Source organism: Phragmites australis, chromosome 3 (assembly GCF_958298935.1).
Source record: "Phragmites australis chromosome 3, lpPhrAust1.1, whole genome shotgun sequence".
NCBI lineage: Eukaryota > Viridiplantae > Streptophyta > Magnoliopsida > Poales > Poaceae > Phragmites > Phragmites australis.
Window position 1 is genome coordinate 4500231 of NC_084923.1, and position 16325 is coordinate 4516555.

At 41.2% G+C, this 16325-nt stretch overlaps 1 protein-coding gene and 1 pseudogene across 2 annotated transcripts; one reads left to right on the forward strand and one right to left on the reverse strand.

Moving 5' to 3' along the window:
• LOC133910438 (glycerol-3-phosphate acyltransferase RAM2-like) lies at window positions 1-857 on the reverse strand (annotated as a pseudogene).
• Window positions 858-9212: 8355 nt separating this feature from the next.
• On the forward strand, window positions 9213-15893 carry LOC133911663 (carbon catabolite repressor protein 4 homolog 1-like). Of its 2 annotated transcripts, none has more exons than XM_062354003.1 (13): window positions 9213-9420; window positions 9519-9915; window positions 10841-11600; window positions 12005-12091; window positions 12170-12253; window positions 12337-12423; window positions 12524-12610; window positions 14064-14117; window positions 14203-14294; window positions 14395-14509; window positions 14594-14744; window positions 14870-15023; window positions 15381-15893. In XM_062354003.1, exons 2-12 carry the CDS (start codon window positions 9725-9727, stop codon window positions 15013-15015), a joined length of 1854 nt encoding a protein of 617 aa, XP_062209987.1. In that variant the 5' UTR covers window positions 9213-9420; window positions 9519-9724; the 3' UTR covers window positions 15016-15023; window positions 15381-15893. The 2 variants fall into 2 exon arrangements, with proteins under 2 accessions (XP_062209987.1, XP_062209988.1); XM_062354004.1 differs by having other exon boundaries at window positions 9599-9915.
• The last annotated feature ends 432 nt before the right edge of the window (window positions 15894-16325 follow it).

Here is a 16325-nt window from a genome sequence, read left to right on the forward strand (position 1 = left end):
CTACCAACCAACGTGCTTATTTACCGTCTTCACTGGGACGACGCCATCGTTGCCGGTGAGCGCCCAGTACTTGTCCTTCCGGGTGAAGCCGGTGCACTCGTACGACAGCGTGGAGGCTATAAGCTTTTGTATGTAGTTGGCCACCTCGTGGCTGGACTTACCACCGCCGCAAGTGAGCTCGGCCGGTAGCTTGTTGAGGAACGTGACCGTGCACACTGGGCTCGGATTCATGAAGAAGTAGAAGGGATCCATGCCCTTCCACCCCATCGCTGTCGTGTCGTGGAACATGCTCATCCGGCACTCCACCGCCACCGGAACGATGTCGTCGGTGAGCTCGGCGAAGAGCGCTGAGAACCGCAGCAGGAACTGCTCCCGGCAGGTGGTCCCCTCGGGGCAGATGGCGAGGTCGCCCTCGGCGAGCACGTTCTTGATGGTGGCCGCGTCGGTGGCGCGGTTGCGGGTGAGCCGCACGATGGGGATGGGGGACAGGAACTCGGAGAGACAGGAGAGCGAGTAGGTGACGGCGGACACAGGGCGGCCGAGCGCTACGGAGAGGAAGATGGCGTCGAGGAGCATGCGGTGGCAGCAATCGAAGAGCACGCGAACACCAGCACCCGCACGCCCGCGGTCTCCGACACAGCGTGGCGCAGCGCCGCGGCCAGCGGCGTGAGGAGCAGGAGGAGGACGAGGCGCGGCACGCCGCCGGTCTCGAAGGCGACGAGCGTGTAGTAGGGGAAGGCGCTCCGCGACCGGAGCAGCGTGCCGCCGAGGTCCGACGCGACCGTCGACTGGACCCCGAGGAGCGAGGCATCGCACTTGTCCACCGCCGGGAACGGCTCACCGCCGCTCGCCGCCATTTGCACTCAGCCGTGCCCAAGATGTGTATGTACCTACACGAACCAAGCGAGCACGCGTGCGTTTTGTGCCACAGCTGCTTCACTGCGTGTGGCGTGGCTGCCAACGGCCGGGTTTACAAGGGATTTATAGCGGCGCGCGGCGTGAGGGGCTGCGTGACTCGACTGCGCTGCGCTCGCAGGAGTGGATGACGGACAAAAATAACGGTTGGTTGGTGAGCGGTAAAAGGAAGGAGGGTTCCACTGAGTCCACGTACGTCGTAGGGTGCAAGAAATAAATTATATGATTTATCCTCATACAGTACCAACTCGATGATCGTTAGTGGATTTTAAAGTGGTGGTGAGACTGACTCAATACTTATATGTATTAACTAATAAGTATGTAGGATAATTTTCTATTTGAATTAGATTCACCGTTTTGAGATCTATATTGAGTACAAATGGTGGCCATCTAGGTGATGCTATACGAGAATGTATATGCAGTATTGTTGCATAAAATTTATTATCTAAGATGCATTTGGTGCCTTACAACTCTATAAATGAAACGGAAAATGTTGTTCATATGGACTTGTGGACGTATAACTTATCTTAGTCATCTATTTATTCTATAATATTCATCAATTTATTGATTACCCTCACTTATCTTATGAATTTTTTTCATCTATCTTTTTAATACCTAAACGATCTTGATAAGTTATGTGTTCACGATGACTAGTGAAAATTTCCCTATAAAACCATACTTATGTAGTTATGTCACATTTTTTAAACAAACCGCTCCATTTGGCAGCAATTTGGCATACACACGTATAATGTTGATGACGTGCGCGGATATTAACTCGATCTTGTGAGCATCTTGATAACTTATGCGAATCGAATAATTATAAAAAATCAAGTCTCTTGTGCTAAAATATGATCTAATACAGTTGTTTTAAGACCTCAAGGTGTTAGTCGTACCCAGTCGTGCAATATTTTGCTTGGATAAGAGGCAACTTGAGGATAAAATAAAATTAAAAGAAATGTGATTAATTGTTTAATTTTTTAATCACTTGATCAATCTAAGTCTCGATTTCATATGTGAGCGTTTTCAAAGTTTGCTGTCATGAATATTTGTTTACCTAGTTTGAGATTGAAGTTGGCTACTTTTTAATACTTGTATTGCCTTGGCACGGGTTGATGCTTATGTAGTGATCACCTTACACATGATTTGTCTATGAGAAATTAAATACGTCAACCAATTCTTCGTGTTTATCTTGTAAAGCTTCATGTTCTTGTGTCACTGTCTCTTTTTGAGTCTTTATGCAATTGTGAGCTTCACTTTCTATTTTTCGGAGCTCTTTGACTTTTATAGCTTTTGCAAATGCTTTTGTGGTATACTTGTGAAAGCTCATTAGATTTGTATGTTCGTGCATTGCATAATATTTTATCTTTGATATTTGTATTGTCAAAGGGAAGAGCATATACACAAAGAAAAGAATATGCTACAAAGGAGGAGAAATGAGAAAAATTTACAACAAATCACAAAGAAAAATAAAAAAAATGCATTCATCCAGAGGGTATCACCGGAGTATTTTCAATGTTGAAGCAGAAATGAAAGCAAACACCGGGTGGTCTGGTGGTGGACTTTGAGATCGCAAGAGTAGTTTCTTCAGAGATGATATTTTTTACGCTAAGTTTAAGTATGTACGCTGGATAGTCCGGTGCTAAGATTGTGAACACCGGAGAATGCACCAGACCTTTGTTGCAGAGAGGTTACAGAAGGGTGGTTCAGTGGATTGGCACACATCGGATTATCCGATGATAGACATGAGATCACCGAAAGCTTTCACTGGACCTTTTCTTGAGAGCAAAGTTTTCCTGAAACAGATAGTGTTACACTCACCGGAAGGTCCGGTTTAGGAGCATAATACACCGGAACATTCGGTGTTCACGTCTTCTGTAGGATGTGCTCTGAGTTGAAGTTTTTATTTTGTGCTAACCTAAAGATATTTTGGAGTGTGGAGAAATGTGTTTGCTTGTTTTAAGGTGTGCAGATGACGGATGCAATTTGGCGGTCGACGGTGGGTGATCGGGGCTAAACGGGTGTTTGGTGTCGGATGATCAAGGAGGGTCGTACGGAGTCAAGGGTGATCCTAACTGTACACATAAAGGTCAAGCAAAGCATGAAACGAAGGATGAAAATGACGTGTTGATAAAATTAAGCGAAGGGGATACCAGTGCAAGTGACAAGATGGTCCGATGGATTAGGAGTGGGAGAGACTTGCCAGCGGTCAAAATCATAAGACGGAGGACACGCGTCATCATCGAAGCGCTTGCTTCAGGTGAAAGCAAGTGCCGGCTAGTCACGCTTTGAGAAACGTGCTGGAGGAGTACGTTGCACCATAATGAAGCTTGAGTTAAGATGAAGCTAAGTCGTAAAGGCGTCACGGTCTTCCGATGAATGGAGTAAAAAATAGACTAAAATGCCCTCAGTGGTAGGTAGAAGTGTACTACAAGAGAGGGATATTTTGGAAAAAAAACTAGAAAACTTGGGAGTCAAGTTTTCTAGGCTATAAATAAAGGGGTATGGTTATGAGAGAGGATGAACCAGCCATTTGAGCCCTTTGTTCCACCCATATGAAAACATTGTGCTAGTATATTAGTGGAGAGAAGGATGAGTACATAGCCTATGTAATAGGTGAGAGTTTTGAGAGGTAAATTTTTGTAATCCGCTTAAAATAGAGTTGACATTTTTGAGTAATGAAGTTTATTTTGTTTCATATGCTTGAATTTCCCTCCTTCTAGTTTTTCTCTCTTGGTTCCCTTGCCTTGTGTGCAAGTTTTTCCTTTCCGGTTGTCGGAGGCTGAACTCCTAAAGCAGGGATCCGGAGGGACTCCCTTTGAGATTCAGCCAGGGGGATGATTCTGAATCTGTCTTGCGGGAGAAATAAATGAGCGTAAATGCGATGACAGGTGGAATGGAATGATCGGATGCAGTAAATGCACTGGAGATTTTTAGACAGGTTCGGGCCGCACTGAGCGTAATACCCTACTTCTGTGTGGATGCTATAAATGCACTGAGAATATCTCTCAAGGATGTTGCTGGTTACAAGAATGTTTGTCTATCCTAGAATTTCGGGCTCCTTGTTCTTCGGTGATCTTAGCTTATGTGCTTGTACCGAACCTCTGTCTTGTTCCTTGGCTCTGAGTGTTCGAATCCGGGGCGCCCCCCTTTCTGTGTCCACCGACTCCTCTTAAATACTCGCTGGTGGTAGCGTGCCCCGAAAGGGAGGGCATGAGTTCCAAGGCGCCGCGCGAAGTGACGGGGGGTTGAAAACGTGCCCCCGCCCGGTCTCGATCGTCATGATGGCGTTCTGCAATGGGCGCCGCAGAGAGAGCCCACCGGGCAGCCACCGAGCAGCCCGGCGCGCCTGCCCGGTCTTGTACGCCTGACACAGCAGGGCGGCAGGTGGGGCTCCTTGGGCCTCGCGATGCTATCTCGAGGTGCGCCGGATGACGCAGATGGGATCCGTGCATTAAATGTCCCCATGCCCCCTGCCAGAATGTGGCAGGGACTGACACAGAGCATGGCAGGAGCAGTTAGAAGTGACAGGCCACGCGCCCTCTTAAATGCGGCATCGGGCCTTTCACTGGTTGACATGTCACCGCTGGACCTCTGTGGGGGCCACCGGCGAAGGACTTCTTAGGTCGTCAGGGAACCAAGTGCTCGGGGGTCACTGTTCACAGTTCCGAGTACTCTCTCCCGGATATGCCCTTTCTTGGTCCTCGGGGAACCAAGTGCTCGGGGGCCACTGTTCATGGTCCCGAGCACGCTTTCCCGGAATTGACTGTTCAGATCCTCGGGGAACCGAGTGCTCGGGAGCCGCTGTTCACGGCCCCGAGCTCTCTCTCCCGGAACTATCTTCCTTGGGTCCTCGGGGTACTCGGGTGCTCGGGGGCCACTGTTCGCAGCCCCGAGCACACCATTCCCGGTACTCGGCTTTTTCGGTCATCGGGGGACTTGGGTGCTTGGGGGGCACTATTTATGGCCCCGAGCACTCTTTTCCCGGCACTTGGTCTTCTCGGATCATCGAGGAACTCGGATACTCAGGGGCCACCGTTCATGGCCCCGAGCACCCTCTCCCGGGACTTAGTCTTCTCGTACCTCGTGGAGATGATCCCCGCGGGAGGGCGCCACATGGCGAATTGCTGATCTGGCCTCGGGACTCGGGGACCCCTGGTTCCTGATGCACCGACACTTGTTTTGATTTTTATTTTTGTTTTTAGGTTAAAATTTAGCTACTTGTGAGTTCATTATTGTCACGTCTTAAATCCTTAATCACGTAATTAAGTATAATTATGTTTTTTAAATATTATGTTTAATTTTGCGTAATTGTAATTGAGAATACTAATGCACTTCGTTAAAAGTCAATTGGATGAGAGAAAAGAAATCTGGGAGGAAAAAAATAAAATTCGCAGTTAAAACGGATCATTTTCTCTAAAATATGGGCCCCACATGTGAACCAAACACCCAACCACTCAAGTAAGCACCCCCACCTGCTCTCTCTCCTCCCTCACTCCCCATGCCTCCATCTTGCAGCTGCAGCTCATCCCTCCCTCTCACTCCTCTCTCTAGCTCTCTTACTCTCCCTTGAATTTCACTCTCTAGGAGCAAGTCCAAGGTATGCATGTGGTACCATTGTATTCTCTAGCTCGTGAGCTGCTTATCTATCCAATTCATTTTCATTTTTCCGAAGGATTCGAGCCGATTTTGATGATTTTTGGTGATTAGGGTTGAAACGTGAAGAATACTGAAATTCTTCGTCTCCCGAGCGTTTCCTCTGTTCCCCGGCGGTCACTCAACTCCACAAGCATCTTGGGTAAGTCACTTAGGCTTCCCATGGCATGAATTCGTGATTTAAGTGGTCGATTTTGAATTGGAGCAAAGTTCATGAGTTTTGAAATTTTGGATCAAAAATAAGGATTTATATGAGATTTTAGTTAGGAATCAAGTTGCTAGGTTGATGAGTGAATTCTAACTCCATAAATCATCTTAAACATGTTACCTTTTGGATAGAGAGGATTGCAAATTGATTTGGCAAAGTTTTCCTAAAAATAGAGCTTTTTTGGACAGTCCGGAGATTTCGGACAATTTTTTGGAGGTTCCGCAGTCCGAAACTACCGCAGAAATTCGCGGATCTTCCGAAAAAGCCCGGAACTTCCGCAGAAATATGCGGAACTTCCGTAGTTACTATTTATCAGGCGGTCTGAAAGTTGTAAAATTTATAATAAATTCTCCGTAGCTTCAAAAATTATGAAACTAATTTTGTTGATTTTATAATAACCTAATTTATCTATTAAAAATGTCTCCATCTACTAAAGAGTTAATTAACTTTCTAAGATAATTAATTAGGTTAAGACTTCATTAATTCACCGTTGGTTTTTTGCGAGTCCAAAATTGATGAACCCAATTTTGCTACTTTCCTTATGACTTTTTCTATCTAGGAAAAATATTTTCAGCCATTATATACATATTGTGGCATATATTTACACTTCATTCATACTCATTGCATTGCACGTGTTGATCCTTTTTTAGAGAACGCCGATCTATTGATCCCGGAGGCCCAGGACGATCCCGACACGTCCCACATATTTGAGTCAGTGCATGAAGACAAGCAACGAATCATATTAATACATCTTGTGTAATTGGATAAATCTAAAATTGATAAAATATGCTTATGTATGTATGCATGTTTAGTGAGTCAGTGTCGGATATCGATGGGTGGAACCTATGCCAATTGCATTATTTTACTTTGAATACTTATGTATTTATATTCTTTGTAGTCTTGAGATGTTGTCAGACACATGTCTGTGATAAGCTGGCGGCAATCAAGGTTTTCAAAGATCCCAAATTTTGTAGTAAAAGTAAACAGGCTGAGAGAAAGTATTACTATATTCGTGATGTAATAAATAGATTTAAGTCTATTTGTTTGGTTTATTTACCTAGTATTAGTATGGTTGTAGGTTCACTGACTAAGCTAATTAGTTAGGAATTATTTTTTTAGCATATTAGAAACATAGGCCTTCATTTTATTGATTGAAATGTTTTAGACAAGAGGAAGATGTTGGACTTTTACGTGGCTTTCAATATTTATTCATAGTTATATATTTTTTGGTCTTCTTTTAGTCAACTCAATGTTAAAATATTTGTTTGACTGTTGTATGTGACGGGGAATGTTTGATGTGAAATTCAACTCAAGAAATTAATACTATTACTTTTAATATGCAGCAGGTATTATATTTCCTATCTTCTATTACATTTCATCTCTTCGAATCACATTCATGAGACCGCACAGTGATATGGACCTCTATCATTGGCTACAAATTTGCTAACGTTGAGTATGCTCCCGTATCACTGTAGCACTTGATAGTGACTCTACTGGAACCGAGAAACCAGACTATCTCGTTGTCACAAATGACATGGGTGCACAACACAGAGATGTTGATCGGCTTTTGCTGTTGGAGCTGCCCTTAGGCTTTCTCCAACATGATTGACATTCCCTCTCCGTATCACTGTGCTCGGTACTGTGCTGTCCTTTTGCCTATCATTGGCTCTCGTATTCGTCTCCAACAGGTGCCATATCACCTGCTACAAGGATACGGGCGGGAGGGAGCGTGCTCCAAATTTGCGGACTACTGTAGCGATCCTCAATACCGTTAATAGATTATGACTGTGGAGTCGAAATGATGAGAGTAATGGAAGGTAGAAAATATAGTAGCTGTTAGTGATGAAAAAATAGATGATACTGTAATAGTATTAAAGAATATTATAATAGTATTATAAAAAATAAAATTTTAAAGTATATATTGGAGATACTAAATCCCACTATCCTATGACATGATTTAACTAGCGGCTATATAAGATATTGAAATGTTAATGTGATTGTACGAACCTGTAGTTGCGGCAGGATTCGGTGCTAAAGTTTCGCGTAGTACTTTTTTCAATCATAGATGCATGTCATCTTTGAAAAAAGATTGTCAAATTTTGTCTAGAAAAAAGTGGTTAAAAGCATTGAAGATCGTATTTGTCCAAAAATATTTTATGATAGGAGGGGGTAAGAGCACTTTTAAATAGCGGATATAATCATGGTTTGGCTTACCGATTAACCAAAAATTCGCGGTTAACGCGGTAACCGGTCGATAATTAAAAATTTTTAGATAAAATTCATTTGGCAAAATTTAAAATTTGGAGGGAAAATCACGATTTTAGCCGTTTTGGACCGGTTACCGAGCGGTTTTTACGATTTATCGAGCGGTTTTCTCGAATTTTTTACATTATCAGTAACAGCTCGGTTTTCTCGGCAACCGCGCAGTTTTTTCGATTTATCGAGCGATTTTCTCGATATTCAGTGAAGTTAAAAAAACACAAAAATTATCTCAATCTTATAAAATCAATAACTAATTAATCTGAGCTTCAAATCAAGTGAAATAAATTTTGTTGGTTTTCTTATAACATGATCTACATGATAAAAGTATTTATACTCATAAAAAAGTTCAAAATTTTCTATGAGAAATTTTATTTGTGAAACCAAGTTAAATATATAGTTTACTCTTTGCTAATCCAAAAATCATGAAACTAATTTTGTTAGTCTTCTTACATGATTCTATGTCTTTTAAAAATACATGAACTCATGAATTAGTTATTGTAACATGCATGATTGTGTAAATGTGTTGCGATTAGATTAATTCATAACTGACCTATCACACCTCAAAAATTAGTGAAACCATTTTTATTAGTTTATTTATACTATAATTTACGTAGGAAAAATAATAGTAGATATGAAAAATTTAATTACAGTGCTGTTTCTTAACATATTCACTTTATGCTTATGAACTTTGTAAAAATCATAGAAAAATTAATAAAACTCTAAATAAAGTGAAATCAATTTTAAAGATCCTCTTAAGATATGTTTTACACAATAAAAATATGTGTTGGCATGCTAAACTTTTTCTTAACATGAGTTAATAACTGAGTCGCATGCTTCAATTTTTTTCATTTTTACAAACTTCCTCCCTATAGAATATGATGCAAACGATATTATTTTTAATTTTTTTCACAGAAAGTCTTAGAATTGTATCTAATTTTTTAAAGATTTTTTTGATTTTTTATTTGTTTATTGAATTTTTAATTTAAAATCGGTTACCGTTTGGTTTTTGAAACCGAATTAGATCAAGAAGTTTGGTTATCGTAATTTTTACGCGGTTACCGTCGATTTTTTTTAACCTGGATATAATACGAAAGAAACGATGTTTATTACCGGAGGGTGTAATAACGCTTTTAAATAGCGGCTATAATATGAAAGAAACGACTGTGCGTACAGTAGAAGTGTGATTCTGTGAAGGTGTAGCCTGCAATCTCGTCACACGGTTTCCAAATGGACACCAGTCTTTAACCCCAAAAGCCTAGCCGCCGAGCTCGCCGCCGGCCCCTCCCTCTCTCTGCGGGTTCCTCCGCTCGCCGCGCCTTTTCTCGGTCTAGCTGGGCCGGAGATCCGTCCGAGCGAGGGCTAGTTCCCTCCTGTGCTGGTTGGTTAGTGACCCTTGCTTGCTTGGATGTGTTCCTCTGTTCTAAGGGAGGATTTGGTTGTGTTCTCAATCAAACCCAAATCCTTGTTTTTCTCCATTCAGATTCATTCAGTCGTCGATTTGTGTGCTGCGCGCTGTCGCCCTGCTAACACAATCCAACCCGTCCATCCATGGCTCGATAGGGTTCGTCTTCGTCTTCTTCAGCGCACAAGATCGACATTTGCTGGCGCCATAGCAGTTCTTGGTACCCAATTGAGGCGTGGGTGGAGTTGATTTTTCGAAAATTTCGTGGGTTCAGCTGAACCCCCATGACCCAGGTGAAGCCCGCCCCTGGGGGAAGGATGCTCACCGTGCTGCGGGTGCACCTCCCATCGGAGATCCCGATCGTAGGCTGCGAGATCACGCCGTACGTGCTCCTGCGCCGCCCGGACGGCGGCGTCCTCACTGACGACGTGCCTGAGACCGCGCCCGTGGATGGGTATTTCATCCGCTACAAGTGGTAAGCAGCTCACCTCGAACCTCTCTCCCTTCAGTTACAGCTACAATTTATAGTCAGTCAAGCACCCCGGATTAATTCATTTGAGCTGCTAATCGAATGCAAGTTGCTTCTTTTAGTGGTTTAACCATTTCAATTATTGATTGTGGTACATAATGACCCAACCAATAGCAAATTTTTAGCACATTTTGCATTCTAGTTAGGTAATTTATAAGAAGTATGGAAAATTCAAGCTTTATGTTGTTCAAGTGTTTTATTTGGTTTCATGTGATACTGAACATTACTGTATGCTTATAGGCTGCTACATGCTAAGATACATCACTAGTTGTAATATTCAATAGGGTTCTTGTTAGATAAATATCATATAATTAGTAGATTATTAATGAGCTGGAAATTGTGCAGGATTGTTACTGCTATAGTCATTTGGAGTAATGCATGTTGACTGTTCCTAGGTATAACTAGATGACTGGTAGATTAGTAAATCGGTGGATGCTTTAGTCAATTTGCTGATTCCAGCTTACTCTGACTACAGGAATGGTGTAGTCATTTGCAGTAATGCATATTGACTGGTCTCAAGTATAATTAGATGTCTGGTAGATGTGTAAATAGGTGGATCCTTAAGGGCCACTTTGTGGTTGCTAATTTGCTATGCTGTGCTTGTTTTTTATGGTGCTTAAGGGTCAGCTAACTTTCCTCACAATATGGCGTCTGTATGATGTTGGAACATTGTTGAGAAAAGGATATACCTGCTGAAAATGTCTCTATGAACCAATTGCTATTACAATGTTGAGTCAGCATATTTATGGTGCAACTTGCAATAGTCTCATTCGTGGCACCATACTTTCTTTTTCCTCTTTTGTTAACACAGTTTTTAGTTTTTAGACATAATACCTGCAGATATCTGAATATAGTTTTTCCTTCCTTAAAGGTACCGCATACAAAGTGATCGAAGACCTGCTGTCTGCAGTATACACCCAACAGAACAAGCAACGCTTCAGTGCTTAGGTTGTCTGAAATCAAAAATACCTGTTGCTAAGAGCTACCATTGTTCTGCTAAGTGCTTCTCTGATGCCTGGCAACATCACCGAGTTTTGCATGAACGTGCTATTAGTGCTTTGAATGAAAATGGAACTGAAGAGGAGTTATTTGGCAGATTTGGCAGTGGGAGTTCAGGGGTTATGACTGCTGCTTTGTCTGGTTCAGCGTCAAATCTTGCACAGAGCTCAAGTGTTAATAATGGACCTACACCTGTGTATCCAACAGGCACTGAAAAGAGTTCTGGTGAAACTTGGTTTGAAGTGGGATGCTCGCGAACATATACAGCAACTGCTGACGATATTGGGCATGTACTAAGATTTGAATGTATAGTCGTGGATGCAGAAACAAGAGGGACTGTGAGAGCTCCTACTTCAGTCATGACATCCCGTGTCATTCCAGCACCAACCCCCACTCCGCGTCGGTTGATCCCTGTGAATACAGCTGATGCAATGGGGCACTTTGATATAGATAGCCAAACTTCTTCTTTTGGGACTTTCACTGTGCTGTCCTACAATATTCTCGCTGATACATATGCAACAAGCGATACATACAGCTATTGTCCAACTTGGGCACTTTCGTGGGCTTACAGAAGACAAAATTTGTTGCGTGAAATTATTGGTTACCATGCCGATATTATCTGCCTCCAGGAGGTATCTTATGCTATTATTTTTTATATTTTATGGTTGAAGGCTCTGAACTACTTTTTAAAATGTTAATGAACTACTATTATGTTCAGTGTGATGAGCAAGAAGCTGTGGTTGATGGTGTTTTTTTCTCCTTCCCAGTCAATTTGTGATAAAATTCTTCCAACATATCTGTCTGCCTTCCGAATTCACTTCCAATTCTTTGATCCTTGCTGCTTGATTGTGCTGCATCCTCCTTTGAACTCTTAATTCATACAACCGAAGTGGCAACTGACAATTATTACTTTCGTCATACGATCCATGTTCCGTGAAAGACAAGAGATAGCAATCTTATAACACTTAACAAAAAATAAATAAAAATCATGACATTCCTATGTTTCTGAAGGTGATCTAAATGTTACTACTTCCAGGTACAAAATAATCACTTTGAAGAATTTTTTGCACCAGAACTTGACAAACATGGGTATCAAGCACTCTATAAGAAAAGGACAACAGAGGTTTGTCTGGTTCTTTGGTATTTAGAGTAAAGCCTTGCTATGATCTTGTACGCAATTCCATAACTATTGTTGTAACAGGTGTACACAGGAAGTGCTCAAGGAATTGATGGTTGTGCTACTTTTTTCCGAAGGGACAGATTTTCTCATGTCAAAAAATACGAGGTAGGTGCCTTTGTTGCAAATTTCTTGTAGTCTTAAGTTCTACTATCAGCCATCTAATACTTTTTAGACTTTGTTCTATGCAGGTTGAGTTTAATAAGGCAGCACAGTCCCTAACCGACGCAATTATTCCTACTGCTCAAAAAAAATTGGCTCTTAATCGATTGATTAAGGTACAACCAATTTTAAAAACTATAAATATACCTTATGTGCTACACGGTTAGTCGTTACCTCTATTACTATCATTCTTCTAATCATTTGTCTGCCATGCAGGATAATATTGCATTAATTGCAGTTTTAGAACCTAAATTTGGTAACCATGGGACTGAAAATCCTAGTAAAAGACAGCTTCTTTGTGTGGTAAGATAAGTTCTTCCTTACTATTGCAGTTAGCATCGCTAATATCAACGCTGTGCTGCTTTTGAAGACAACCAAATAACTTCCATCATGCTGATTAGCTATACGTGGAAACCATGAGTCTAGATGAAGATGTCATTTCATGCAAGCTTTTTAGGTTTGATTAATGAACACTGGAGCACCATGGTATTCTCTCATGGTCAGAAAAATAAAATAGAACACCAGAGCAGTCTGCAGTGTCTTTTTATTTAACTTGTTGTGGTGCACACGTTATGTGAGAGGACCATTTGCATGTTATGTCAGTTAAGAATGACCCATGGAAACTCTGATTCATGTTAGATACAACTTGTTTTTCGACAATCTTTAGTTGTGTATTATTGAGATTTTGCTGTGATTGCTTGACTGATTTCTTTACTAGCGAGAAGGTTTTCCTTTTCCCATCAAGGAGAACCATGCTCTCTTCTGTCACAGAAATTTGGCACTTCTCTCTTACCACTAATCCATTTGGTATTTAGGGTGCTTTTCCCTTTTGACACTTCCCTTAGACATTGATGCAGCCAGATCGAACTGATCCTGCTAGACATTGGAAAGGTGATAATAGTTAGGGGAGTAAAGAGGATGTTGGAAGGCAGGTAAAAATTGATCATGTGTGTTCTTAAGTCTGGAAGGTGGACAACCATGTTTGACCTGACTAAAGTGGCAAGAAAACTGAGTTTGTTACAGAATAGTGGAAAAACAGAGAAGTGCAAACTTTCAATGACATGTCGGAAATAGTGTTCAGTTTGGGTGTAGAAAACAAAACTCTTTTGACTTAGGTTATGCCACGTCTCCCTTTGATTCGTTTCTTTGTGCTTTTCTAAACATATGCATTGATCTTGTTTTCATGCTTAGGTCTCTTGTACCACCTCTGTTTCTATTTACTTGTTGTTTGGGACATCAGTACAATCTCTGATGCACTTGTTTGACCATCAATTGTTCTGAGTATATGCTATCAAAATTTAATAAACTTACTATGATAGAGAAGTAATTTTGATGATGATCTATTAATATCGACTTTCATGTGGTAGCTAAATACTTTTATGTATAAAAACACTCGACCCAAGGGGAGATACATCCCAAAGGCATTGCGTTAAGGTTGAGAAAAGACCCCGAAAGCCGGCTACAACCCGCACACTATCGCTGAGCGACCGCGCCATGACCATGGGAACACACAACGAGGGGCCTTTTTTTGTGAGAACAAGGGTTTGAGCCCTTGTTGATAGCCTCACACCTGGAGGTCTTACCATCGTGCTATTCACACGTTCTCAATACTTTTTATGTACAATAATGGTCAAAGTTTTGAAACTTTGTCTATTTGCATTCTAGGATGGTATCTATTTTAGACCGGATATATTAATAGCATGTTTATGTCCTGTGAATCTCATTTGTTTCTTGATTTGTTGATTATGCTATGCAGGCGAATACACATATAAATATCCATCACGATCTCAAAGATGTGAAGCTATGGCAGGTTAAATCATAATTTTTTTCCTATAATTTTATAACATTTCAAATTTCGTGAACTGATGAATCTCATGCCTCGGAAATTCTTGCAGATTCACACCCTCCTAAAAGGATTGGAAAAAATAGCTGTCAGTGCAGACATTCCAATGTTGGTATGTGGAGATTTTAATTCAAGCCCTGGAAGGTTTGTTAGATATCAGCAACACTTTTTTTTTTGTGTTATAGTTTTTGTCTTGAAATATGAACTTTCTACTCAATGGTAAATGTTCATGTTCTTCATGCAGTACTTCACATGGCCTTCTTGCAATGGGCAAAGTTGATCAATTGCATCCAGATCTGACGGTTGATCCTCTTGGAATTTTGCGCCCACTAAGCAAGTTGACACATCAGCTTCCTCTGGTACAATTAGCCTATCATGGCTCTCACTAATTGGTTTCCTTTTTTCTGGCCACGGTTCTGAACAAAAGATTTGCTTGTTCATAGGTCAGTGCATACTCGTTGTTTGCGAGGATGGTTGGTGCTGGTTATGATTTGGATCACCAACGAAGGAGGATGGACCCTGCTACAAATGAACCATTGTTCACGAATTGCACAAAGGATTTCACTGGTACCATCGATTACATATTCTACACAGGTTAGTGCATAAATTTCTAAAATGGCTCAAGAGCTAGCTATGCTGTGTTTTTACGTTGGCTATCCCTGTCTGGAATAAGTAAATATTTTTAACTCAACCTTTTGCAATGTACTCTACTATTTCAGCGGATTCATTGACAGTGGAGTCATTACTGGAACTTTTGGATGAGGATAGCTTGAGAAAAGACACGGCTCTTCCTTCTCCTGAATGGTCATCGGATCATATAGCACTCCTAGCAGAATTTCGGTGCACACCTAGAGTTAGGCGATGATACTTTAGGTATGTGCATACTATACTATTACTGATGTAGTATTTGCCTTTGATTTTTTTGGTTAAAAGTTCTTTTGTTCAATAGACGATAATAGGAAGGTCCACCCCCAACATTCTTGCATGTGGTATGTTGATTGCGGAAATTTGTTGAATGCATGAGTTGCTGCAAATTGTACTAGTATATGTGGGCATGTCTTCCCCCTGCATTCTTGTCTTCTGTGCTTTTTATAGTTTTAGTTTACAATTTACTGTTGGTGTGCTCATGTTGCCCATTTTACTGTCAGGAGTAAAAAAATTCTTTTGTTATTAGGTTTGTTGTAAATACTAACATCTATCTTTAATTTTCTATTCGTTCATGTTCACCAGGGGAGCTGTAGGGGAGGGATTCTCGACAATCACAAGAGAACATAACCTCATGGAAGTAAAGATTGAGAAGCCTACCGAAAAGAGGCTTGTTATGTTCCTCACCGTTTTAGATTTCTGCCTTATGTTTTTTAGTGGCCCTAGTTGGAATGTGACTTCCTATAGAAGATATATCTTTGCAAAGATAAATAATTTAATAGATTTGGATGTCATTGTTAGGTTCAGTCTCACATTCTCACCCCTCACCTTCAATGTGAGTTCGTCAAAAAAAAAAAAAAAAAAAAAAAAAAAAAAATCTTACCATGGAGTCTAGTCCTTACAAACTGGAAATGATCCCTTCCATTGTGTATGTCTCATTTTTTTTGCAACATGTAAATTCTCCTGTATGTGATCAGATCTGGTTTTCAAATTGCTGTTCGGTTATCAGAAGGAAATGGAACACGTGGCTAGGCTGTTGCAAGAATTTTGAGCTTCACATTGGGGAGCCTATATCAAATGAAACTGAAATTAGACGTCTCTTTTGGATGCTTTACTTGAACTCGCTATACTATATATATTTTTTGTTTCACAAGGTAAGAACTTGGTGAAAAATGCTTGGCAGAAATTTGCTCAGTTTTTTCACCTAAGATTGGTAATGTAGCCTGGTATATTAGAAAATGTTTGTGTAAAAATGGGTGGAAAAGACACCCAAATTGGCCTTCTTGGTTTCACTTCCGTTACCAGCGGCTTCACGCCAATCCCTATCAACAGTAGCCTGCTTAATATCCTGGATATAATTCGTTGCTACTACTATCTCTGGTACATAAAAGTTAAAGCTGCATTAGATGGCTTGCCGCGTTGCCGCCGGCCTCCCTATGTTGAATTGTTGGTCCTGTCTGAGTTCCAGTGGTTTAGTACTAACCTGATAACCTGATTATATCTGCACTAAGGACCTATCATAACCTGATT

Bases quoted from the DNA above. Each gene is read 5' to 3' on its own strand.
- LOC133911663 (XM_062354003.1), top strand. From the start codon at position 9,725: ATGACCCAGGTGAAGCCCGCCCCTGGGGGAAGGATGCTCACCGTGCTG. The intron at 12,611-14,063 runs GTAAGATAAGTT...TATGCTATGCAG, and splicing joins AAAGACAGCTTCTTTGTGTG to GCGAATACACATATAAATAT. The intron at 14,745-14,869 runs GTTAGTGCATAA...CTACTATTTCAG, and splicing joins CGATTACATATTCTACACAG to CGGATTCATTGACAGTGGAG.